The 24,800-nt window shown below is 45.8% G+C and overlaps 1 protein-coding gene across 1 annotated transcript; it reads right to left on the bottom strand.

Moving 5' to 3' along the window:
• Positions 1 to 1,188: 1,188 nt before the first annotated feature.
• LOC118081216 (zinc finger protein 629) lies at positions 1,189 to 24,335 on the bottom strand. The gene is made up of 8 exons (XM_060270941.1): positions 24,149 to 24,335; positions 22,833 to 22,978; positions 19,285 to 19,384; positions 18,000 to 19,183; positions 9,469 to 9,574; positions 6,459 to 6,904; positions 4,689 to 4,815; positions 1,189 to 4,086 (listed from the first exon to the last, which is right to left on the bottom strand). Exons 2-8 carry the CDS (start codon positions 22,938 to 22,940, stop codon positions 2,810 to 2,812), a joined length of 3,348 nt encoding a protein of 1,115 aa, XP_060126924.1. The 5' UTR covers positions 22,941 to 22,978; positions 24,149 to 24,335; the 3' UTR covers positions 1,189 to 2,809.
• Between the last annotated feature and the right edge of the window lie 465 nt (positions 24,336 to 24,800).

Raw genomic sequence — 24,800 nt, 5'->3', positions numbered from 1 at the left:
CAAGGCACCCCAGGGTGCCACGGCACACTGGTTGAAAACCACTGGGCTAGGCTGAAATGAAGTGACTGACCCAAGGTCATCCAGACAGCTTCATGGCTGAGTGGTAATTTGAACCATTTCCCAGTCAGACATTCTAATCCAATGGTTCTCAAACTTTTCAGTGACTGACCCACACTTTCAGAATAAAAATATGTCAAAACTGGTCACTCCAAACATCTTTCTGCTCAATTAAAAACAGCATTGTGTGTTCTTTATATTCTGTTTTTATATTTTATACTACCATGGAAAGTTTAAATGTTTCTTTGACTGTCCTTGAATATTCCTACCACACTTGCCACCCTTTCCTGCCACACCTCTTGCCACCCTTTCCGGCCACACCACTGTGGTGTGCCACACCCTTTTGAGAACCACTGCACAAACCACTAGGCCACGCTGGTTCTGGTGCATGGCTACCTCACTCATCCCTGGCCAGAGTTGGCAGGGGGGAGAGGGAGCTAGTCTCATGGTCAACGTCTCTTGCGAGGCAGTTATGGCAAAGTGGTAACTTAAGTATTATTATTTTTAACATTTGGTTTGTTCAGTTGCTTCCTGGGACCTAGGCCTGAAAGGCGGTCTAAGTAGGTGGAAATAGGTAAACTTTAGTAATATGTTCTGTTGATTATTAATCGAGAGCTGGCAGCTATCCTGGCGAGGCATTTCATGTTCTAGCACATTCCATGCATCTGCAGGCCTCAAATATGAGCTGAAGTGTAAACAGGAGAACGATTGGTGCTGCAGTGGTGTGCTATGACATTTCAAGCCTTGAGAAATCAGGATGAGAGATAGTGGATTTGGAAACATTTCTGGTGGCAGCATACGTTTAGTCTCCAATTTCCATCATCCCCAGCCAGCATGGCCAGTAACCAGGGATGATGGGAGTTGTAGTCTGAAAACTTACGGAGGGTACTAAATAGGGGAAGATTAGAGAGAAGGAAAAAAGGGACACGGGTGGCGCTGTGGGTTAAACCACATAGCCTAGGGCTTGCCGATCAAAAGGTCGGTGGTTCGAATCCCTGCAATGGGGTGAGCTCCCGTTGCTTGGTCCCTGCTCCTGCCAACCTAGCAGTTCGAAAGCACGTCAAAGTGCAGTAGATAAATAGGTACCACTCCAGTGGGAAGGTAAACGGCGTTTCTGTGCGCTGCTCTGGTTCGCCAGAAGTGGCTTAGTCATGCTGGCCACATGACCTGGAAGCTGTACACCTGCTCCCTCGGCCAATAATGCAAGATGAGCGCCGCAACCCCAGAGTCGGTCACGACTGGACCTAATGGTCAGGGGTCCCTTTACCTTTACTTAGAGAGAGGGAAAGGGGGATTGGGGGACAATAGAACTATCAAGATAGAGATACACACAGAGATTGAGATTGAGAGAAGCCCAGTGAAATTTTGAGGATACACCAATAGCAGAGAATCTAAATCAGGGTTTCCCCAACTTGAGTCTCCAGCTGTTTTGGAGCTACAACTCCCATCACCTCTAGCTAGCAGGATAAGTGGTCAGGGATGCGGAACCCCAGAGCCAGGGACAAACTTCGGCCCTCCAGCCAGGTCTCCCTGTATGACCCTTGGAATGCCACCGAGGCCACACCCCTTCTCCCAGGCCACACCCCTTCTCCCAGGCCACACCCCTTCTCCCAGGCCACACCCCTCACTGGTCCTGCTACATGCTCTCCTCAACTGCTTTTCCATGACTAGTATGTGTATTTGAATTGTGATGCCTCCTGTCTGGTTTATTTCCAATGTGATCTGCCCAGATGGGGATATTCTCACATTCAGGGGGTTTCTTTCCTATTTTAAATCCCTTCAATTTTCAGGACCCAATATTATTCCAGCTCAGGAAGGGCTTTGGCCTACTTGGTGAAATAAATGTGAATTTTCTGACAGCTACAGAAACTGCTCGGACAACAGAATTGTCTCTCCCTCGGGACACGTTTATTAACTCAGCCCTCTTCCCAGGTGGTTATTTTTGTGTTCCATAGGCTCTGGAATGAAACTGAAATTTCTCCCACCCCTTAGAAGCTGAAATAGGGAGCCTCCCAACTCATGAGGACATAACAGCCCTGCTGGATGAGACCAAAGGCCCATGTAGCCCAGCATCCTGTTCTCACGGAAGCCAACCAGATTCCCCTGGGAAGCCCACAAGCAGGACCTGAGCATAACAGCACTCTTCCCACCTGCGATTCCTGGCAACTGACATTCAGAGGCACACAGCCTCCCATTTCCCCTTGGCTCCAGCCAGCGTAGCCAAAAGAAATGGGAGTCCAGCACCACCTGGAGGGCCAATCTCTACCTTAGGTCACAGACATTTAAAGCTCTCTTCTTCCACTTTGACAGCCATGGTTTCCCCCAAAGAATCCTGGAAACTATTAAGGGTGCTGACTGACTGAGAGTTAAAGCAAAATAAAAAAATTCCTTCAGTAGCACCTTAAAGACCAACTAAGTTTTTATTTTGGTATGAGCTTTCGTGTGCATGCATGGTATCTGATGAACCAAAATAAAAACTTAGTTGGTCTTTAAGGTGCTACTGAAGGATTTTTTTTCATTTTTCTTCGACTCAGACCAACACGGCTACCTACCTGTGACTGAGAGTTGTTGGAGATTCCTATTCCCCTCACAGAGCTACAATTCCCAGGGACCTGTTTTTAAAGCCACTCTGGGAATCCGAGACCTCTGAGGAGAATTAGGGGCCTCCTAAAAGCTTTCACAAACTACAGTTCCAATGATTTTTTGTGGCGAAACCGTTCAATTGCTTTAAAGGCCTGGTGCAGATGAGGCATTACGCTGAGCATCCATTCGGCTTCTCTTCCGTATGGCTTCTCCTGTGCGTAACGAGGGATGGTTTCCGACAGAAGCTTTTCCCGCACTCTGAGCACTTGTATGGCTTCTCCCCAGTATGCACTCTTTCATGTATTGCCAGGTAAGCACCAGTGCTGAAGCCTTTGCCGCAAACAGTGCATTTGTATGGTCTTTCTCCCGCGTGAGTCCTCTTGTGCCTGACCAGAGATTGTTTCCGGCTGAAGCTCTTCCCACAGTCCAAGCATTCGTAGAGATTCTTCCCCGTGTGCATGCCCTCGTGTTTCACAAGCGACCCTTTCTGACCGAAGGCTTTCCCACACACCGAACACTTGTATGGTTTCTCTCCGGTGTGTGTCCCCTCATGCCGGATGAGATCCGACCTCTGGATAAACCGGTTCTCGCACCATGAACACTGATAGGGTTTCTCGCCCGTGTGAGCCTTGATGTGCCTCAGCAAGGAAGAGCTATCCTGGTAGCTCTTGCCGCACTCAGGGCATTCGTAAGGCTTCTCTCCCGTGTGGGTTCTCTTGTGTTTAATAAGGGACGGCTTCTGAGTGAAGCTTTTCCCGCACTCGGTGCACGTGAAAGGGCTCTCCCCAGTGTGCACCCGAACGTGCCTCTTCAGATGTGAGCTGGTGCCGAAAGTCTTTCCGCAGTGGGTGCAGTCGAAGGGTTTTTCCCCAGTGTGGATTCTCGTATGTGCTCGGAGGTGAGAGTTGCTGTGGAAACTTTTCCCGCAGTGCGAGCATTCGTATGGCTTGTCATCCATGTGAGCCACAGTGTGTTTCCTAAAGTCTCCTCTCTCTGCAAAGCTTTCCCCGCAATCTGAACATTTGTAGGGCCTCTTTCCCGCGTGGGCTCTCTGGTGTATAATTAACGACGAACTCTCCTTGAAACTTCTCCCGCAGTAAACACATGCGTAAGGCTTGGCCTCCCTTTCTACTTCCATACTTTCAAGGGAATCAGTGTTTTGGCAGAGATTTCTGCTGCCCTCAGTGGCTCTCATTTTCCTCCTATGCCTGCTGTGGCTTCCATTTTGGAAGGTGCTTTGAGACAGTCCTCTATCACCCCTCTCACAGAAAGAGGCCTCTTCGGCTGCCTTCTCTGGATGCTTCTCACAGTATTCTTCTGGGTCTAACTGACATGCAGGGGTCTCTTCTGGCTCAGCAATCTGGAAGTCTCTCTCTTGGGTTGTGCTCAACCATCTTCTTCCAATGCTTGAGAGTTTGGATTCTTCTGTCTCCTCATTCTTCCACTCTAGAAATGAAAAGAGCCTTTATTTCATTTGTGTGCTTTAGTTACTCAGTTGTGGTACCCGCCCTTCAGATGTCAATGAAATAAATATCTTACTTTTAGAAGACATCTGAAGGCAGCCTGTTTAGGGAAGTTTTTAATGTCTGATGTTTTATTGAAGTTTTAATATTTTGTTGGAAGCCGCCCAGAGTGGCTGGGGAAACCCAGCCAGATGGGTGGGGTAAAAAAAATAAAATTATTATTATTATTATTATTACTAGATTGAACCTCACAACTGGACGACTGCAATGGGGGTTTCCCTTGCGGCTGTGGCCAGGTTATCAAGAGGAGAAATTGGACATGCACATATTACGCCTTTACTGGGAGAACAGCACTGGTTGCTGTTACTTTGCCCTGAAGAGTCTGTGTCAGAACCAGGCCTGAAACACCCGAAACAGGGATGCGGAACCAGTTGCCTTCCAGAACTTGCTGGACTCCAACTCCCTTCATCCCTGGTCACTGGCTACAGTGGCTGCAGCAGATTGGAGCTGGGGACCCAACAGCATTTGGAAGGTCACAGCAGGTTCCCTTCCTCTGGGCTCAACTGTTCAGACAGTAACACTTACCTAGCAAGTTGGCCTCCCTGTCAGCTTCCTGCTTGACTTCCATGGTGGATTCCATCTTCACTGTGTCCAATGGTACCTGCTTTGACTTGGAGAGATTAACAGCCACATCGTTCAAAGGCTTTGGTCCCTGAAAACAGTAAGAGGAGAATGATATCACCATCAGATAGAACCACAGAATTGTAGAATTGGAAGGGACCCCCTCCTGTAATCCAACCCCCTGCAATGCAGGAAGCTCTGCTAAAGCATCAATGACATTTGGCCACCCAACGTCTGCTTAAAAACCTCCAAGGAAGGAGTCTCTGCAAGCTGATAAAGAGCACAGATCACATGTAATTCAAAGGTTGCCAAATGTGGAACTCCCAATACGCTAAGTCTAGTGCTGTCCCTCATGCCAACAGGAGGAGGCTATTTGATCCTGCAGAGGCATCTGTCAACAGAACAAGGAGGGCAATCTTTTGCTGATTCTCCTCGTCCCAACACCCTACACAGCAGCTCCCTCGCATACTGTACCAAAGGGCACACCAACCCTCTGGCACTGATTTTAGGGGTTGCATGCGGGGGACTGCAAGGAGGGAAGGGATGTCACAAGCCCCACTGTGCATGCCGTCATCATTAGAGGTGCTATTAGACAGGTCCGTTTGTCAGGGACTGGGCAGAGGAGGAATGGTGGAGACCACCTCCCCAGCCTGACCCTTCCAGAGAAGAAGACAGTTCAGGATTACAACAGGGGTTTGAGGGAGGTCACAGCTCAGAGGAAGATAAGGGGGAAAGTTGGGAAATAATGGGAGAGGAGGAGGAAGCAGAGCTGGAGCAGCTGGCTGACATTTTATCACTAGAAACCATTCCAGACCCACCATCTCCCAGAACCCAGCAAGCCTTAAAAGTAGGAGAGCAAAGGGCTCAGAAGCAAAGGGCCCACAGCGCCACCTGTAAAAGAGATGACGAATGAGGAAGAGGGAGAAAAAGGGGGTGGAAAGTCACTCGGGACAACGCCAAGAGGCTGCATTCCCAAGTCTCTCTTTGTAACTATTGAATAAAAGCAGGGCCGGCTCTTCGTAGACCCCCGGTGGCGCAGTGCACTATGGCGCGGGGCTGGTAAGGTGGGCGCCGGCCTGGCAAGGAGGGCACCGCGCGGCAAAGCAGCGCGGAAACCAATTGCGCCCTGCGAGGGCGGGGCGGGCGGCGGAGCGATCTCCGCCCCTCAGCACCAGGGCGCGCGATCTGCTCAAGACGGCCCTGAATAAAAGCAAATGGTAAGGACTTTCCCTTGTCTTATCCATTCCTGGCAACCTGCCATGGGGGTTGGTTCCTCTAACTCCTGGCACCCAAACTGTAGTGCCTCCCTACCAGGGAAATTAGCCACACTTTGTCTCTTGTAGAAGCAACCACTCAAGGCACATATAAGAACATAAGAAGAGCACTGATGGATCAGGCCAAAGTCCCATCTCCCCCCCCCACCTCTGTGAATTCTAGCGATTTAGAATACACACAGCCTCTGGCAATAGCGCTATCACAGCTGGCACCAGAATCTATCTGGTAAGAAATGAAGCCCACCAGTGTGGGAAGAGAGCTGCTGTGCTCATATCCTGCTTATGGGATTCCCAGAGGTATCTGCAGGGCCACTGTGAGCACAAAAGCCAGAGGCCTTAATAAAATTCAGGACTTTGGCCTGATTCAAGAGGGGTCTTATGAGTGGGTCCACCAGAGAACATTTGACCAAGAGCCCTCTCAAACCAGGAGACAGCCCTGATCATGCCCAACACTGCATACCTGGCGAGGTTCCTCAGCCTCCTGGTAGCAGAATTGGATGATGGCACCCTTGTCCACAATCTCTTCCTTCACTTTCACAAGAGAATAGAGGCTTCCTGAGGCTTCTTGGGCTTGACAGAGGCTTGCTTCCTTTCCTTCAGTCCCATGAGTGTCATCAGCTACTGCAGCAAGGGAGCCCTGGAATGGCTTCCTATTCTCCCTTGAATGGGGGACCAGCGGAGACTCCATTGTCTTCAAATATGCTTCCCACCGAACATCCCAGTTCCGTAAACACTCCCCCTCCAGATCTTCCTTAATATGCCGCAGAAGCGGCCGAGTCACAAATTCCCCTCTGGTCCCAGCTGTCAAGAAATGATACTCTTTGCCTTCCAACTTCAAGCTCTTTCGAGATTCTGGCCCTGCAGAGTCCTGGCCCTCCATTTTTATTTCTCGCTCTACCTCCAGCTCTGGAAAGGGCAAAGCACAAGAAAACCAAACAGCCCCATGTATTAATCAATGCATCAGGATACAACTAGGGCCATAACTCAGTGATGGAGTAGCGGCCTTGCATGCAAAAGATCGCTGCTAGGAATATCACCTGTCTGAAACCCTGGGGAGTAGCTGCCACTCAGTGTAGACAATAATGAGCAAGATAGACCAATGGTCTGACTTGGTCTAAGGCAGCTTCCATCTCCTCATTCCTCCCAAAATTGCCCAGAGCAGCAAAAAGCAAAATATTATAATTTAAAATAAAATAACAGATTGAAATCATTTAACAATAATTAAAACCACCTAGAAACATTTAAAAGCAGCCCAATGTCCTTCTAGCTAATAATTTCAAGGTTGCCAGGAACAGTGTATTTCAGTAATTAAATACCTCCTCAAAGTTAATAGTGAGGGAGACAAGTGTGCCTCACTAGGGAGAGAACTCCACAAATGTGGAGTTGCCACTGAGAATGCATTCTCACAGGCTGTGAATAAATCCTGTGTGTTTGAACTTTGTTTTAATGGGTAATGTGTCGTGTATTCTGTCAGCTGTATTATAATGTACATTGCAATGTGTTTGACAGGGGAAGTCTTCTTTCTGGTCAGGTGAAAGTTGGTTTAATTGTAACTGACACTGGCATTAATTAACTGACAGCTGAGTTAGAATTCTCAGGATGCAAATGAAGGATAGAATGCATGCATACTCTGATTGGTGGTTGCAGCTTTAGAATTCTCAGTTAGAAAATGTGATTGGCTGGGGTTAGATCAAAGGGGCCAGAAGAGGAGTATATTTATGGCTGGAAGTTGGTCAGCAAAGTTAGTTAGTTGGTTGGTGCTGGCAGAGAATGGCCAGAAGAAGACAGATGAGGAAGAGAAGGAAGGAAGGAAGGAAGGAAGGCAGAGCAGCTGAAGACTTGCTGGGGGAGGGGGTGGAATACCTGAGGCAGTTCAGGATGCTAGGATCTAACATCTGGTATGGGAGCCAAGGGAGATTTCCAGACAGGATAGCAAAAAGAGACCTGTGCATCAATAGGTAAGTAGTGTGTTGAAACAGAGGCTTCCACAAAAGCCCTCACTTATACTGTTAGTGAGGCTTAACTGACAAGGAGTAAATATAAGGGCAATCTGGCAAAATAATTTTAGTAGGGTAACTAACTGGTTCCTCAAAGCAATCTTGCTCTTGTGTAAAATAAGCTGTTGGCATTTCAGGTGACAGCAACCGGTGAACAAAGAGCATGGTCATTTAAAGAGACAGTACCAAATCAAAGTAACCACATAATAAACCTAATTATCTTTGTTAAACATAGTAACTCTATTTGGTTGGCTTCTTACCATGCCTACATCCCACAGTTACCAGGGTTATTGGTAAGTTAAGGAGATAAAAGGTATAAGTGCTATTAAATGGCAACAGCAGTAAGGGTTTAGGAAAACCTTTGAAGTTGGACTTGGTTAATAACGTAAGTTATGAGATACCACTACCCCCCTTCCTGCCACACACGTCATCCCCAACGAGGCTGCACCTTTAAACAGGGACCCCCATGCCTGTGGGAATGGTGCATTCAAAATACTATGCAAAGGGTTTATGCTGTGGAATCTTGAGATGTCATACGTCTGAGGGAGACTTAACTGTTAGAGCAGCAAGTACACTCTGTTATGCTGTTTGTGTTGTCTGCCTCAGATAACTATTAGTCAGTCTTGAATACAAATTCATATGTTTCAGTAACATAAGTATCACCTGCCTGCCTTGTACAGTACATTCCATCTGACAAGAGGTAAAAGTCGTATGCTATTTTTGAACTATGCCTTGCATAGTTGTTTTTGTTGTTGCATTTCTAGGAGGGAAAAAGAGAACTATTAAAAAGGGTCAAACATCTTGGGGAAACTTCCTCACAACTGTGTAAAGTACAATTGCCACAATTGCAACCATAGAGCGCCTGCACCACTGGTCCTTGGCGAGATTCTTCCCTTTGCTGCCTGTGAGAGTAAAAACACAAGAAGAAGCCCGCAGGATCGTCTAGCCCAGAATTCCGTTTCCTACAGTGGCAAACTGGGCCCTCAAGAGGCGCAGTTAATCCAGAAAGGTTGGCAGTTCGAGCCCACCTAGGGATGGCTGTGGGCAGGATTCCTGCACTGCAGGGGGGAGGGGTCGGACTAGATGACCCTCGGGGCTCCCCTTCCAGCTCTTCTGGTGCATAGCCACACCGTGACCTCCTCCTTTCCAACCCGTTTTCGATTTGTAACCCATGGCGGTGGCACTGAATGCCAGCAGTGTATCAACCTCTGATAAAGTCCTTCCCTTTGCCCGTCCGGAACAAGGCTGCATCTATCCTGACCTATTCCCGGCGCCAAATCTCTGAACTGAGTCCTCTTTTCCCCTCTCCCTTTTTCTGCACTGCTCTAGGCGGAATGAGCGACACGGAGGACGCTCTCTCCTGGGAACAGCTGCAATGAAAACCCTGAATGTGGGCTCTCTTTCCCCCCAAGCTTGCTCAATTTCTCCTGCCAACTGAATCTCGATCTCTCATTCTCCCCAGTTTCAGCTCACCTGCTGTTTGCAGCCTTTGCATTGCCGGCCCTTCTAGGAATTGAAACTCCGCGCACACTCGACCCACCCCATCGCCCCAAGGAAGGAAAACACGACAATCTCCGCTCTACTTGCCATAAGTCCCACCTTCTACCGTCTCTCCCCTCCATGGGCCTTTCTAGGCTCGAGGAGCTCTCTGTGATTAACTCTTTCAGCGTTTACAACAGCTTCCCCCCTACACAATGCACTTTAACTATGCTGTCCTCAGGCAATAGTGTGTTAGCAGCACTTTTCTCTGTGAAATAAAAAAATTCCTTCAGTAGCACCTTAAAGACCAGGTCCAACTAAGTTTATATTTTGGTATGAGCTTTCGTGTGCATGCACACTTCTTCAGATACACGCACACGCACACGAAAGCTCATACCAAAATATAAACTTAGTTGGTCTTTAAGGTGCTACTGAAGGAATTTTTTTATTTTGCTTCGACTCAGACCAACACGGCTACCTACCTGTAACTCTTCTCTGTGGTTAGTGATGAGACAATGCAAGCCTAGTCCTCTTTACTCGGAAGTAAGGCAACTATCCCCCCATTGGGGATTGTTTACTTCCTGCATTATAGGGGACTGGACTAGACGACCTTTGGGACACCTTCCTAATCTACAGTTCTATGATGTTCATCACCTACAGAGGTTGATCTGATGGGGGTGCAGAGTGCATTACTCCTTCACACAGCACATTAAACGATGGAATTTGGTCCTGGAAGGTGTAATGAAGGCTACCAACTTGGATAGCTTTAAAGGAGGATTAGACAAATTCATGGAAGGAGGAGGAGGGTATAAACAGCCAACGTGCCAAGAGGGCTGTGTTCCACCACCACAGTATGAAGCGGTGTGCCTTTGAATCAATTTCTGCGCACTGTTGGGAGGGGAGTGTACTTTTTGTGCTCAATTCCTGCTAGCAGGCTTCCTGTTGGGGCATCTGACCGGCAGCTGTGAGCACAGGATGCTGGACCACGATTATTATGCCATATTATTATTATTAAATACCCCTCTTCATCCAAATATCGCAGGTATCTGGCTTGATCATTCAACAGGGCGCTTCTGAAGTTCTTCAACCCCTGGTTACAAAAAGGGTTAGTGTTGTGAATTTTTTTTTCCGCTTCAGTGGAAGAGGGCTTGGAGAGATGGGTTTTTCAAAATGTTATCATGGGGGGCATTCTAGCTGTTTCCATTATTTTGGAACTGGGCACTATTTTGCCAATGGGCACTATGGCGTCCACTGACACCCCCTTGGCTTCTACCAAGGACCTCTGTCCCTCTTCATTTTAAAATTTTATTTCCTTTTTGTAATTTTTTTAAAATTAATTTTCACAGATAGTAAACAATAAAATAAAGGTAAAGGCAGGCATTCCCAAACTTCGGCCCTCCAGATGTTTTGGATTACAGTTCCCATCTTCCCCAACCACTGGTCCTGTTAGCTAGGGATCATGGGAGTTGTAGGCCAAAACATCTGGAGGGCCACAGTTTGGGGATGCCTGGGTAAAGGGTAAAGGGACCCCTGACCAATAGGTCCAGTCGTGACTGACTCTGGGGTTGTGGCGCTCAAATGCGACGAAAGTCCCTCTCACTTTCCGTCTTATAACTCTGACCTCTCAATTATTAAAAGCACTAGCAGGGATTTCTGAGGTAAATCAAACCTCCCACTTATCCCTCTAGCCTTTCTTTAAACCCTCTAGCACTTGTGGGTTTTCAAAAATAAAAGAGAGTGCTCTTCCAGCCTAAACGTGACCAGGTACCTATATAGACTTGGGGCTATAAATAAGACTGTTCCTATGTGCGCTCAGATAAGGGTTTCCCTTCACTAGAACCTCCCTTACTGTAAAGCTAGCCTCCTTCCTGAGGTAACTTTATTATCACTCAGAACCTGTCTCCTCCTTTAGCCCCCCCCTTTCTTGGTGCACTCTCAGCCACAAACTAACCTTTCTCCTCTAAAAGGAAGTTTTGACAGTTTAAAAGAGTTCCCCACCACCTGGGTTCCTGGGTACCTTAGCTGGAAAATGAAATAGACGATTACTAATGTGACACTTTAAAGATGGATATTTATTGGCTTGAATCTTAATGGTTGCTTTCTGGTAACATTGGTACAAACTTAATTTCACAGGTAACGTTCTTGGTAATCAAATAACAGAATACCTATCCACTACTTCACCTACTCTAATTCTCCCTTCTCCACAACCACCCAAGCTCCCACACAAAACCCCCAACCGCCAACTCACATAACTGTTCCCCTTTCCATTTAAACCCCATGCAGGCCACGCCTCCCATGGAATGTTGCTGCCAGTTAACCAGGAGTCTGGGTTAACCCTTTACCTTTAGGTCGGTTGCAAAACAAAAACATAACAGTTTAAAATTCGCCACATATCTCCCTACCTCCGAGAAATTGCATAGGCACTTACTCCTGTTCAGTAGTGCCGGTGCAATGGATCAGAGTTCCTTTTAACAAACACCTCTAATATGTTTTACATAACATTAAAAAATTACAATACATATTGTCAATAATATATAGGACAATACATATTGTCAATAAATAGTCAATACCAACAACTGCTATGAACATTACCATGTTCCCTATACCCTTTAATTATGCACAAGGCACAAACATACTACCATATTGATATCCACTTATATATATATTTAGTATAGTGTGAGATTAAACTTCCTCCTTTCAGATAACTTAGGTATTTCCCAAAATTTTAAGCTAAACTTTTCTGAGCCTCAAATAAAACAGCATTAAAAATACACTTCTTAAATCACTTTCAATATTCTAACAGAACTTGAATACCTTGCTTTTAAAGACATTTCCCCTATCTATATAAGTAAAACCAGTCAGGTGACCCCATATCCTATCATACTATTTCACACCTTTGACATTTATGTACTCCTCCTCCCATTCTACCTTTATACTAACCTGCTGCATCCAGCCACAGCAAAAATCAATGAGATAAATAAGAGCAGAACACACCGTTAAGATTATAACAATTAAGTTAGCTGCAGTAAAAAGATCATGTTTGCCACCATTATCAAAAGCACATTTTTTTTCATTTTATTAATTGGACTGGGGGTACTTTTTCAACTGTCCAAATTCACCCTCTTGTCGATGTCCCCAAATAATGTGGTGCGATCTTATTATCACTCGGCTCGTCCAACAAAGGAGGAATCGGTTATCAACATTTCTTCCTATGACATCTAAGAAAAAGAAATCCTTTTCCCAAATGTCAGTAACAATTGAATGAATAAGTTCCATCCAGTGAAGTAGAGAAAAGTCTCAAGTTGAACTTTGTTGTTGCACTTTTGCCGACTCTGCCTTGGAAATACCTTGCTGTACTCCACTACGTTCCTTTTCCTCCTCCTGCCGCATCACTTTTCCTTCATTGCGCTGCACTGGCCATGCGCTGAGTAGATCTTCCGCCTCGCACTGACGACTCTGCAGACAGTTTCAGATGGTACTGATGCCTTCATGGGAGATTTTACAAAAATTTCCTTTCCTCCATTTTTTCTTGTATTTACACTTGACACAGTCTTTGTTTGGATGCTCACGGGACAATCCTGTTCTACTCGCAAAGCACTTGCTTGTACTGCCATTTTTACTCTCCTGTTGCAGTTTGTACTTTGGTACTGGAACATGCCTCTCGGCGCAACAGTCCGGCGCAAGCAAATCTCAAGCCGCTTTCGCTTTCGGGCAATCATCTTCCTGTGGGCCTCGCGCTGTTTCCGAATCCTAGCTGGAACATACTCAGCCTCAGCAGGACCACAAGATGACGAATGAGGAGCATGTTTACATATTCGAGCTGCTCCTTTGCCACACTCGGGATTCCCGTTCATAATCAGGCTTACAACCCCTGATGTCGAACCTTGCTGTGCCCTTTGCACCCGGCCATCAGCTTGCCTTTTAGTCTCTGGCCTATAGCGTTGCAGCTCCAGGATGCTAGATACAACCACAGGATGTACCACACTCTCTTCCTCCTTCCATTCAGGCTGTAATAGTTGTAAAAGTGAACTGGTTAGCATCCTCTCAGTTGTCGTCTCAAAATTCTTCGGCCCACAAAGTGTTAAAATCTCTTTCATAGTCTTTGACGTTACAGCATTTCCCGGGTTGGTTATAGTCTCCTTAGAAAAGACCATCCCACTTTGGGAACAACCCTCATCAATAATCTCGAATACACAGGGATCCTCTATATTCCTCGGTGTATCAATCAATTGGTCTTTTTCCCCACATTCTGTTGATGTTATATCCCCTTTATGCTCCTCCAAGAACTGACTGCTGTGTTCTTGAGCAATGGGCAGATCATATCGTGAGGCACTTTCATCAGCAACTGTAGGTGGATCAATAGTGGCTGGTGGGTGATTCTCCATCTCCTGAGCTTGCGCTCGGGTAATGACATTAACCTGTTGTGGTTTGGCTAAGCCATTCACTATAAGGATGGGAACCTGTAAATTATCCCATATCCCTACTCGCCACTTTCCCTGGAATTTATTACATTTCGATCTCAATCGAATTTCCTCAAGCCTCATCTTGCTCAGTTGTACTTCTTTTTCCATGGCCACTCGCTCCTGCTCTAATTTTAATTTTTCAGACTGCATTCTCTCTTCAGCTTCCACTTTGGCTAATAGCACTCTCTCCTCATAAGCTATTCTCTCTTTCTCTTTCTCTGCCTCTACTTGGGCCATCTGTAATTTAATTTTCCATAACTCTAGTTCTGCATTAGGGTCCTCTCTTGGCTCACTCTCCTCAGTTCTCTCATCCCCTTTAGCTTCCCTAGCCTTCCTCAAATGTGCCATCTTTCTGTCAGAAAAATTAAAATCGTATGTTTCCCAAATAAATAGGTGTGTGGGTGTTGAATTCGGATCACGGCGCTGCCACCAAAATGCGACGAAAGTCCCTCTCACTTTCCGTCTTATAACTCTGACCTCTCAATTATTAAAAGCACTAGCAGGGATTTCTGAGGTAAATCAAACCTCCCACTTATCCCTCTAGCCTTTCTTTAAACCCTCTAGCACTTGTGGGTTTTCAAAAATAAAAGAGAGTCCTCTTCCAGCCTAAACGTGACCAGGTACCTATATAGACTTGGGGCTATAAATAAGACTGTTCCTATGTGCGCTCAGATAAGGGTTTCCCTTCACTAGAACCTCCCTTACTGTAAAGCTAGCCTCCTTCCTGAGGTAACTTTATTATCACTCAGAACCTGTCTCCTCCTTTAGCCCCCCCCCCTTTCTTGGTGCACTCTCAGCCACAAACTAACCTTTCTCCTCTAAAAGGCAGTTTTGACAGTTTAAAAGAGTTCCCCACCACCTGGGTTCCTGGGTACCTTAGCTGGAAAATGAAATAGACGATTACTAATGTGACACTTTAAAGATGGATATTTATTGGCTTGAATCTTAATGGTTGCTTTCTGATAACATTGGTACAAACTTAATTTCACAGGTAACGTTCTTGGTAATCAAATAACAGAATACCTATCCACTACTTCACCTACTCTAATTCTCCCTTCTCCACAACCACCCAAGCTCCCACACAAAACCCCCAACCGCCAACTGACATAACAGTTCCCCTTTCCATTTAAACCCCATGCAGGCCACGCCTCCTATGGAATGTTGCTGCCAGTTAACCAGGAGTCTGGGTTAACCCTTCGATAGGTCGGTTGCAAAACAAAAACATAACATAACAGTTTAAAATTCGCCACACGCTCATCTCGCGTTATTGGCCGAGGGAGCCGGCGTACAGCTTCCGGGTCATGTAGGCAGCATGACTAAGCCGCTTCTGGCGAACCAGAGCAGCACATGGAAACGCCGTTTACCTTCCCGCTGTAACGGTACCTATTTATCTACTTGCACTTTGACGTGCTTTTGAACTGGCAGAAGCTGGGACCTAGCAACAGGTTATTTAAACCTCAAGACTTCCTTCCACCCCCTTCTACTGGTTCTTTACATCTTATATCATTCTCTGCATTTTGTTTTCATTTTTATCCAATTGTTACTCCTTAACATTTTCTAGTTCCTAACTGCTTACAAGTGCTTAATCAAACCCTGCCAATGTACCTAAAATTTTACTTTCTAAGACTTGAGGGTTGGGGGGATTTTGTTGTTTGTTTGGGAGGGGATCTGGTTTTTAGGAGGCCCTTGTCTGTCTTTTGGACTTTCCTTGGGGGCATGCCTATGAACTGTTCTGGAGGCATGGCTTTGGTCTCTCTTGTGGGGGGGTGTAGCTATGGGAGCTCCCATGATGAGCCCCTGCATTTGAAAATGTACCACTACATTGCTCAGTGTTAAAAATACTGGAGGGCCCCACCAGACATCATTTTACCCTGCATTCAAGACAATATGCACTCATTATGGTATCGGGGCAGTCATAACACAAACCCAGTTACTGTATTGTGTGGGTGTCCAATGACATACTACAAAATACACGTGATCCCCACCAAAAAGAAATCTACCAATCTTGAACAAGATTTTTCATCCTCATACTTCAGAAACAGCAATGTTGGTGCAAGACAAGCATCCAAGGAGAGGGAATTCTACAAGCAGGATAACACCCTGTTCCTGTCCCCACATACCTAGGAGCCCTCTGATTAACAGGATGAGCCCTCTCACCTCAGCTCCCCATCTCTCATTCTCCCGCTGCCTCAGCAGTAAATCCTCTGCCACGGCCACAACCTGAGAACAGATTCCAGCCTTTGATCATGATCCCAGTTGTCCATTTCCCAGAGAAATCAGTGTGGCGTCACTCAAAAAGGTTCTGAAACAAGCAGGTGAATTTATTCATTTATTTTATTCCCAAAGTGCCCGTTGTCAAAAGCTTACAGGGGCAGCATCATACAAAAGCGTGAATGAAGTTCAAGCAACAATGAAAAAGGCATATTTAGGATTATTTTGTAGTGTTTTTATGGGATCTTATTTTTTATTGTACCTGCTCTGCACCACCTTGAAATCTGATGTGTGAACTGTTTATAATCATTTTTAATAAATGTATAGACTAGAGATTGGTTAGCTACGGTTCTCCAGATGTTGTCAGTTTAAAGATCCCATCATCCCTGGCTTTTCTGGGTCGTGATGATCTCCACACTCCTTCACTACACAGCAGAGCTTTCCAAACTGTGTGTAGCGAGTGTGTTGGCTGCAGTGTATAGGTGTTTCATATGAATGCTCCTTGGCCCCTCCATAGAATCATAGAGTTGGAAGAGACCACAAGGGCCATCCAGTCCAACCCCCTGCCTAGCAGGAAACACCATCAAAGCATTCCTGACATATGCCTGTCAAGCCTCTGCTTAAAGACCTCCAAAGAAGGAGACTCCACCACACTTCTTGGTAGCAAATTCCACTGCCGAACAGCTCTTACTGTCAGGAAGTTCTTCCTAATGTTTAGGTGGAATCTTCTTTCTTGTAGTTTGAATCCATTGCTCCGTGTCCGCTTCTCTGGAGCAGCAGAAAACAATCTTTCTCCCTCCTCTATATGACATCCTTTTATATATTTGAAAATATTTATATATTTTCCAGAGGCTGGAAAAGGGTTAGTTTAACTCCGATTTGCTAGTGAAACTGAACTAACCCCTTTCCAGCCTCTGGAGGGGCCAAGGAGCGTTTGTGTGAAACACCTACACACTGCAGCCAACACACTCGCTACACACAGTTTGGAAAGCTCTAGGCAAGCATGAATTCAAGGACAGGCAAAAACATTCAAGGAAAATGAAGAGCAGGTTCTCTAACAAGTGCGCTGTTCCGAGGGCTAGGCATAAAGTCTTGAACAGCCACTCTGCTGGGGTTGTCCAACCCCTTGGGTTTTCCAGTGTTATCACAACTGATCTTAAACACTCCATCCATTTCCACATCCAGAATGGTCCTGGTTCCCAAATCTCTCGCCCATTTCCCCCGCCTGCCAATACACTTCTTCACATCAAGCTACTGTTTGGATGTTTTGAAGCATACTGAATTCTACCTCAGGAAACAATATCCTAAGCAATTTGGGACTGAAAAGGATTGCAGTCAACAAGAAAAGGAGGTGTGGGTGTGGGTGGGTGTATAGGTATATAGTAGTGGAATTTTCCTACCTTTCTTATTAAAATATGTTGTATCAAGAACATTTCTAGACTAGGACTTGGAACAGAATTTTGAGAGCTGGGGGCGAAGGTACTGACAATTACTACCAGTTTTACAATTCTACTACCATTTCCAGAAACTACCAGACTCTTTGGAAATTACACCATTGGGAGATATAGATGGGAAATTCCAGGTTAGCAAAGGATACATTCCTTTCTCCAGCACAGATTCTCTTTCTTCTAATAACGCACAACCCAGTGCTGAAGCTGCTCCTCCAATGAGGGTTTCTCTTCTTCTCCCCCTTTCCGTTAGACCCCCCCCCAAAAAAAACCACATTTATTGACATTCAGCCCCAGGAACACTTTCTGCCTGCAGCCGATTTCCACAGCTGGAGCCTTTAGTACCACAACCTGCCTGTGTGGATTCTTTAATGTCCTAGGACAGGAGACGTTGCACTCAGGCTGTGCATTTGTAAGTTTTCACCTTCGTGTGGATTCTCTCATGCTTAATAAGGTTTGACCGCCAGCTAAAACACTTTCCACAGTGGGAGCATTTATATGGCTTCTCCCCTGTGTGGATTTGCTGGTGCTGGAGGAGATCGGAGCCCCGGCCAAAACATTTCCCACACTCGGAGCATTTATATGGCTTCCCTCTTTTGAGGATTCTCTGATGTCGTAGAAGGTCAGAGCGGTGCCCAAAGCTCTTCCCACAGTCTGAGCATTTGTACGGTTTCTCCCCTGTGTGGGTGCGCTCGTGTGCCAGGAGACCCGAGCTCTGGCTGAAGCTCTTCCCACACTCTGCGCACGTGTATGGTTTCTCCCCCGTGTGGGTTCTCAAATGTCTAACGAGAGCTGTGCGTTCACAGAAGCTTTTCCCGCACTCGCTGCACCGGTACGGCTTCTCTCCAGTATGGGTCCTCTCATGGGCCAAAAGGCCCGAGCTCTGGCTGAAACTCTTCCCACATTCTGTGCATTTGTATGGCCTCTCTCCCGTGTGGGTCCTCTCGTGCGCTGAAAGGCCCGACCTCCGGTGGAAGTTCTTCCCGCAGTCCAGGCAGGTGAACGGTTTCTCACCGGTGTGGGACCTCTCATGCGCCACGAGGGCTGAACTCTGGCTGAAGCATTTTCCGCACTCCCCACATTTGTACGGCTTCTCCCCTGTGTGGATCCTCTCATGCGTGATTAGGTGGGACTTCCGGCTGAAGCTCTTGCCGCACTCTACACAGTCGTAGGGCTTCTCTCCTGTGTGGGTTCTCTCGTGTGCAATGAGGTGGGACTTCCGGCTGAAGCTCTTGCCGCACTCTGGGCAGCCGTACGGTTTCTCTCCAGTGTGAAGTCTCCGGTGCCTGTACAAGCTCGAGCTCTGCTTGAAGGTTTTCCCACAGTCCATGCACATCTTCAACACACCATAGTTGTAGATCCTTGCCCGGATCCTGGGCTCTTTTAGATCCCAGTGGCCCTGGTCATGAGGAGGAATAGGGATGTCCTTCTGTTTCTTGTGCCCATCCGAGCCCTGGCGGCTTCCAGATGTTTCTCCTGTCTCAAGGATGTCCCAGTTGTCTCCTCCAAGAGATGCGCCGTCTGCCTCAGAATCTTCATGCACAAGGTTGTCGTCCTCCTCAATCTCACTCACCTTTCCATCATCTGCTGAGAGAAGCAGAAAACCTTGAAGTGATGAATCCAACCCTTGAGTTTTATGGTGTTGCAGCTAATGAAACCTTCAGGTATGGAATTAAAGAAATCCTTACCGAGTGAAACCGCGTCCTCATCTTCTTTCTGCTTTAAGCTCTGCTCCTGCTCAGTGTCTGAGGGAGGCAGCTCAGTATCAGAAAGGTCTGTGGCCAACACCTGCAGTTAAATATTAAGAAACATGAGTCAGAAACCAGAAGCATTTTTATTAGGAATATTAGGGCAAGATATACCGAAGAAAATCAAGAATTTATTTATGTATGCTACCAGTGCGGCAAGAGTATTGTTAGCACAAGGGTGGAAGAAGGAAGAAATACCAAAGAAAGAACAATGGCAAGAGAAATTGATGAACTATGCAGAACTTGCAAAATTAACATATAAACTACGTGAAAAGGACAATCGGGAATTCAATAAAGAAGGGGAACTATTTACAAATTATTTGAAGAAGCAACAGAGAGACTTACGTTCGTTGGCAGGATTTGAATAAACATGCACAACTTTTTTATTAGAACAATGTGAACAATTAGAGAAATGAGATGTACAATTTTAAAACATGCAGAAACAATATGTAAAAATAAATCAGATAAGGGAGCTGAGGGAAGTCCGGGAAAGAGGGGAGGGGAGGGGAGGGGGAGGGAAAAATAATGTAGTTGATTGTAGTATGGATAAATTGTATTGGTTTAATATTGATAAATAATTTTTTTTAAAAAAGAAACATGAGTCAGAAAGGAGCAGAAAGGCTTAGAAAAAGAAAGGTGTCTCTCATGTGTCTGTATTTTTTTAAGGCAACTTTTTACATGAATAATCATAACCCCAAATGATATACTTCTTCCACCTAATGCTATCACAGTATGAAGATATCTGAAGAAAATATGAAGATATGAAGGTATCTGAAGAAGTGTTCATGCACACGAAAGCTCATACCAAAATAAAAAACTTAGTTGGTCTTTAAGGTGCTGCTGGAAGGAATTTTTTTATTTTGTTTCGACAGTATGAATCAAAATACAAAACTGAAAAGTGGGATGGGTCGTATTTTTCAGTAGGGACAAACATGGCTGCTGCTCTTAGGTATATGGAACCTCCAGCTTCAGGGGCAGTATATCAGTCTCCGAATCCTGCAGCTTCAAAGCAACAAAAAGTATGGTGTGGTTGACCACGAGAGGAAACAGGATGCTCTACTGAGTAGAACTTTTCTCTGATCCAGCAGGGCTATTCTCATGTAGAAACAGAGGGGTTTTAGTCAAATCTTAGATATTAATCCATCTGTTCCAGCTGTTTCCAATATTTTGGAACTGAGATCTCCAAGGCGCGTTATGGCATCCGCTGATACCACATTGGCTCCTACCAAGGCCCACTGCCCCTCTTCATTTTAAAATTTTACTTTCTAAGAATTGAGAGTTTCGGGGGTATTTTGTTGTTTGGGGGGGGGATATATTTTTGGGGGGTCCTTGCTTGCATTTTGGTCTTTCCTTGGAGGAATAGCTTTGGGCTCTCTTGTGGGGGACATAGTTAAGGGAACTATCATGATGGTTGTTCTTGCCAGACAAATCTGATTTCTTTTTTGATGTAATTACATAGTTGGTGGATCAGGGAAATACTGTGGACATAGTTTATCTTGATTTCAGTTAGGCTTCTGACAAAGTCCCCCATGATATTCTCGCAAAGAAGCTGGTAAAATGTAGGTTGAACGAGGTAACTGTTAGGTGGATTTGTAGCTGGTTGACTGACCGAACCTAAAGAGTACCCATTAATGGTTCCTCCTCATTCTGAAAATGACAAGTGACAAGTGGGGTGCCACATGGTTCTGTCCTGGGCCCGTTGTTGTTCACCATCTTTATAAATGACTTGGATGAAGGAATTAAGGGTTATACTCATCAAATTTGCAGATGACACAAAACTGGAAGGGGTAGCTAATGCTGCAGAAGACAGAATCAGAATTCGAAATGACCGTAACAGATTGGAGAACTGGGCATAAGCTAAGAAATGAATTTCAATCGGGACAAATGTAAGGTTCTACACTTAGGCAGGAAGAACCAGATGAACAAATATAGAATGGGGGACACCTGGCTTACTAGCAGTACATGTGAAAAGGATCTAGGGATCTTGGTGGACCACAAGCTTAACATGAGCCAACAGTGTGATGCAGCAGCAAAAAAAGCTAATGCTACTCTAGGCTGCATCAACAGAAGTATAGTGTCCAGATCAAGGGAAGTAATAGTACCACTCTATTCTTCCTTAGTCAGATCACACTTGGGAGTACTGTGTCCAATTCTGGGCACCACAATTTAAGAAAGATGTTGACAAACTGGAATGTGTGCAGAGGAGGGCAACCAAGATTATCAAGGGTCTGGAAACTAAGCCTTACGAGAAGTGCTTGAAGAAGTTGGATGTGTTTGGCCTGAAAAAGAGGAGACTGAGAGGACATATGATAGCCATCTTCAAATATCTCAAGGGCTGTTGCTTAGAAGATGAAACCACCTTTTTTCTCCTGCTCTGGAAGGTAGGATTCAAACCAATGGTTTCAGGTTAGAAGAAAGGAGATTCTGGCTAAACATTTGTAAAAAGTTTCTGACAGTAAGAGCTGTTTAGCAGTGGAACAGACTCCCACAAGAGGTGGTGGACTCTCATTCCTTGGAGGTTTTTAAGCAGAGGTTGGATGGCCATCTGTCATGGATGCTTTAGCTGAGATTCCTGATTTGCAGGGGGTTGGACTAGACGACCCTTGGGTCCTTTCCAACTCTAAGATTCTATGATGCTATGATGAGCCCCTGAATTTCAAAAATTATCATTACATCACTGTTTAAAATGCCGGGGGGTGGGGTGGGGACCAGACGTCACTTTTATTCCGCATTCATGACGACTTGCACTCATTATGGTCTTAGGGCAGTCACACACATTCCCGGTTTCAATACAGTACTGTGAAAGTTTGGGGGCAGGCATGCTTCTTCGTTTCCAATCAGTGCATGTCCTGAAGCTTCCTGCTGAACTCCTGTAAGTTTTTATACCACATATGTCCCAGTGTGGGTTTCTGGGTCCCACTTTTTACAGTGCAAGAGTCCCGCTCCACACAGCAATAATGCAGTAACATTGTGGAAGGATCACAGAACAGTTTATAAAGCAGAACAATGGATGGCCCAGTATGAATCCGACACTAATACACTATTTTTGCATCAATGGGCATACCCACACTACAGATTTCAAGAGCTTTTACAATCAATCCTTTCTCCAAAGGAATTCTGGAAATTGTAGTTCTGTGAGGGGGATCAGAGGGGTTTCTCCTAACAATTCTCAACACCCTTATAACAATACGGTACAGTAATTTATTACTTATACACCGCCCATCCAACTGGGTTGCCCCTGCCTTAACAAACTACAATTCCCAGGAGTCTTTAGGGAAAACCCTGACAGTATAGTATAAAAGTGCTATAAATATACATTGTGGTTAAGTCCAATGACATATTACAGAATACACTTGCCCCCCCCTCCCCACCCAAAAACCCCCACCAATCTTGTTGGGACCCTGACAGAACCCCCCCCCCCCAACACTTCAGAAACAGCAATGCAGGTGTGAGACAAGCATGCATGGAGTGAATTCCTTCCCTCTCACCTGCACGCCCCATCTCTCATTCTCCTGCTGCCTCAGTAGGAAATCCTCTGCCAGGGCCACAACCTGAGCACAGATCTCTGGCCCTCGATCCCGAACCCAGTTCTCCATTTCGCAGAAAAATTGCTGCAGTGTCACTCAAAAGCGTTCTGAAACAAGCAGGTGAAATTGTTTCTTTCTTTTATTTCCAGAGTGCCCTTTGTCAAAAACTGACGGGCAGCGTCATACAAAACCGCAAATGAAATGCAAGCTATATATATGGCAAAGACATATTTACAATCATTTAGCAGTGTTTTCATGGGATCTTAGGTTTTATAGTACCTGTTGTGCACCACCTTGATATTTTATATGTGTGGACTGTCTACAAACATTTAAACAAATAAATACATACAGTATGTATAGATCAAGACTTGCATAGCTATGGCCCTCCAGATATTGCCAGACTACAACTCCCATCATCCCTGGTTTTGCTTGCTGGGGATGACCTGGAAGAGGGTGCCAGGCTCTCCAGCCTCCTTCACTATACGATATTCTCCAGAACAAGGGTCAGCAAACTTTTTCAGCAGGGGGCCAGTCCACTGTCACTCAGACCTTGTGGGGGGCCGGACTATATTTTGGAAAAAAATATGAAATAATTCCTATGCCCCACAAATAACCTAGAGATGCATTTTAAATAAAAGGACACATTCTCCTCATGTAAAAACACCAGGCAGGCCCCACAAATAACCCAGAGATGCATTTTAAATAAAAGGACATATTCTACTCATGTAAAAACATGCTGATTCCTGGACTGTCCGCGGGCCGGATTTAGAAGGCAATTGGGCCACATCCAGCCCCCGGACCCCTGCTCCAGAACAAGCTTCTGTTTGAAGCATAGGAGCCAAGCCCTGCAAAATAAATAGGGCACACTACATGCAAGGATGCTAAATCCATAAAGACCTCTCTCTATATATATGAATGATGCAGAATTCATTGTTGAATTTATTATGAAGCCAAATACCAACTAGGGATGGCATCCCAGAGTTACTTCTACTAAGAGCTAGCCTGTTAATTTCGGTGAGGATAATGCAGTTGGGATGAAAAACCCTTTTGTTTCAGAGCTGGGGATCTAGTCCCCTTCTCCCTCTTCAGTTTGCATTCTGGTGGCAGGCAGGCAGGCAGGCAGGCAGGCGGGGAAGGAGATCAGGGTGCTGTTAGCAGTTTCCCCCTTTGCACTGCCGGGTCTCGCTTTTCCTGTGCCATTTCAAATGCCTCCCCTGCAGGGAGAGCTTCTCCTTTTCCCCAACCGCCCCTTTCCTCCTCTACCTCCATCAACGCACCTCTTTCTCTTTCCCTGCACCAGCCAGCTGCCGCCTTGGTGATGCGACCTCCTTTTCAAGAAATCTCTGCAGTCCAAATTGCCCAGAGGCTAGCTATATATATAAATATATCTATTTTAAAAAACCCACGAAGGGGAAGGAAGCCCCACAAACAACCGAGTTTCCTATTAGCTACAGGAAAAGGCGATAGGTACCGGTAGCTCTCCTAGGCCTCTCTGTAAAAATGCAGCTCTGCTGATTTAACCCTTGAGGTCTCATTATCGCGGAAAGAGGGCATTGCCCAGGGCGGGTTATAGCGATAGAAAATGCATGCAATTATAAACACACATTAACCATTACAACGACAAATTGCATACAAAAAAGGGGAGCATAAATCCACGCTTGCAACAGTCCCAGCCTGCCACGCCCCCATTTACGGGCACGTGCAGAGAGCACTTCTTGTCTCAATGCACACCAAGAAAAATGTTTCCACAGCGTAGCGTTGCACCGGCGTCCCTCGGCCGCCTTCTCCCTTTCGCATCTCCGCAGGGTGACATTCCTCAGAGGGTTAAGGCAGGCATCCCCAAACTTCGGCCCTCCAGATGTTTTGGACTACAATTCCCATCATCCCTGACCACTGATCCTCTTAGCTAGGGATCATGGGAGTTGTAGG

Source organism: Zootoca vivipara, chromosome 2 (genome assembly GCF_963506605.1).
Source record: "Zootoca vivipara chromosome 2, rZooViv1.1, whole genome shotgun sequence".
Taxonomy (NCBI): Eukaryota; Metazoa; Chordata; class Lepidosauria; order Squamata; family Lacertidae; genus Zootoca; species Zootoca vivipara.
This window is presented reverse-complemented; position numbering and strand designations above follow the sequence as displayed.

Excerpts from the sequence above, each read along its gene's own strand:
- LOC118081216 (XM_060270941.1), bottom strand. The coding sequence starts at position 22,940 with ATGGAGAACTGGGTTCGGGATCGAGGGCCAGAGATCTGTGCTCAGGTT. Across the intron at positions 6,905-9,468 it reads GCAAAGGCTGCAAACAGCAG|AGCTGGAGGTAGAGCGAGAA; the intron begins GTGAGCTGAAAC and ends TGCCCTTTCCAG. Across the intron at positions 4,087-4,688 it reads CAGGGAGGCCAACTTGCTAG|AGTGGAAGAATGAGGAGACA; the intron begins GTAAGTGTTACT and ends TTTCATTTCTAG.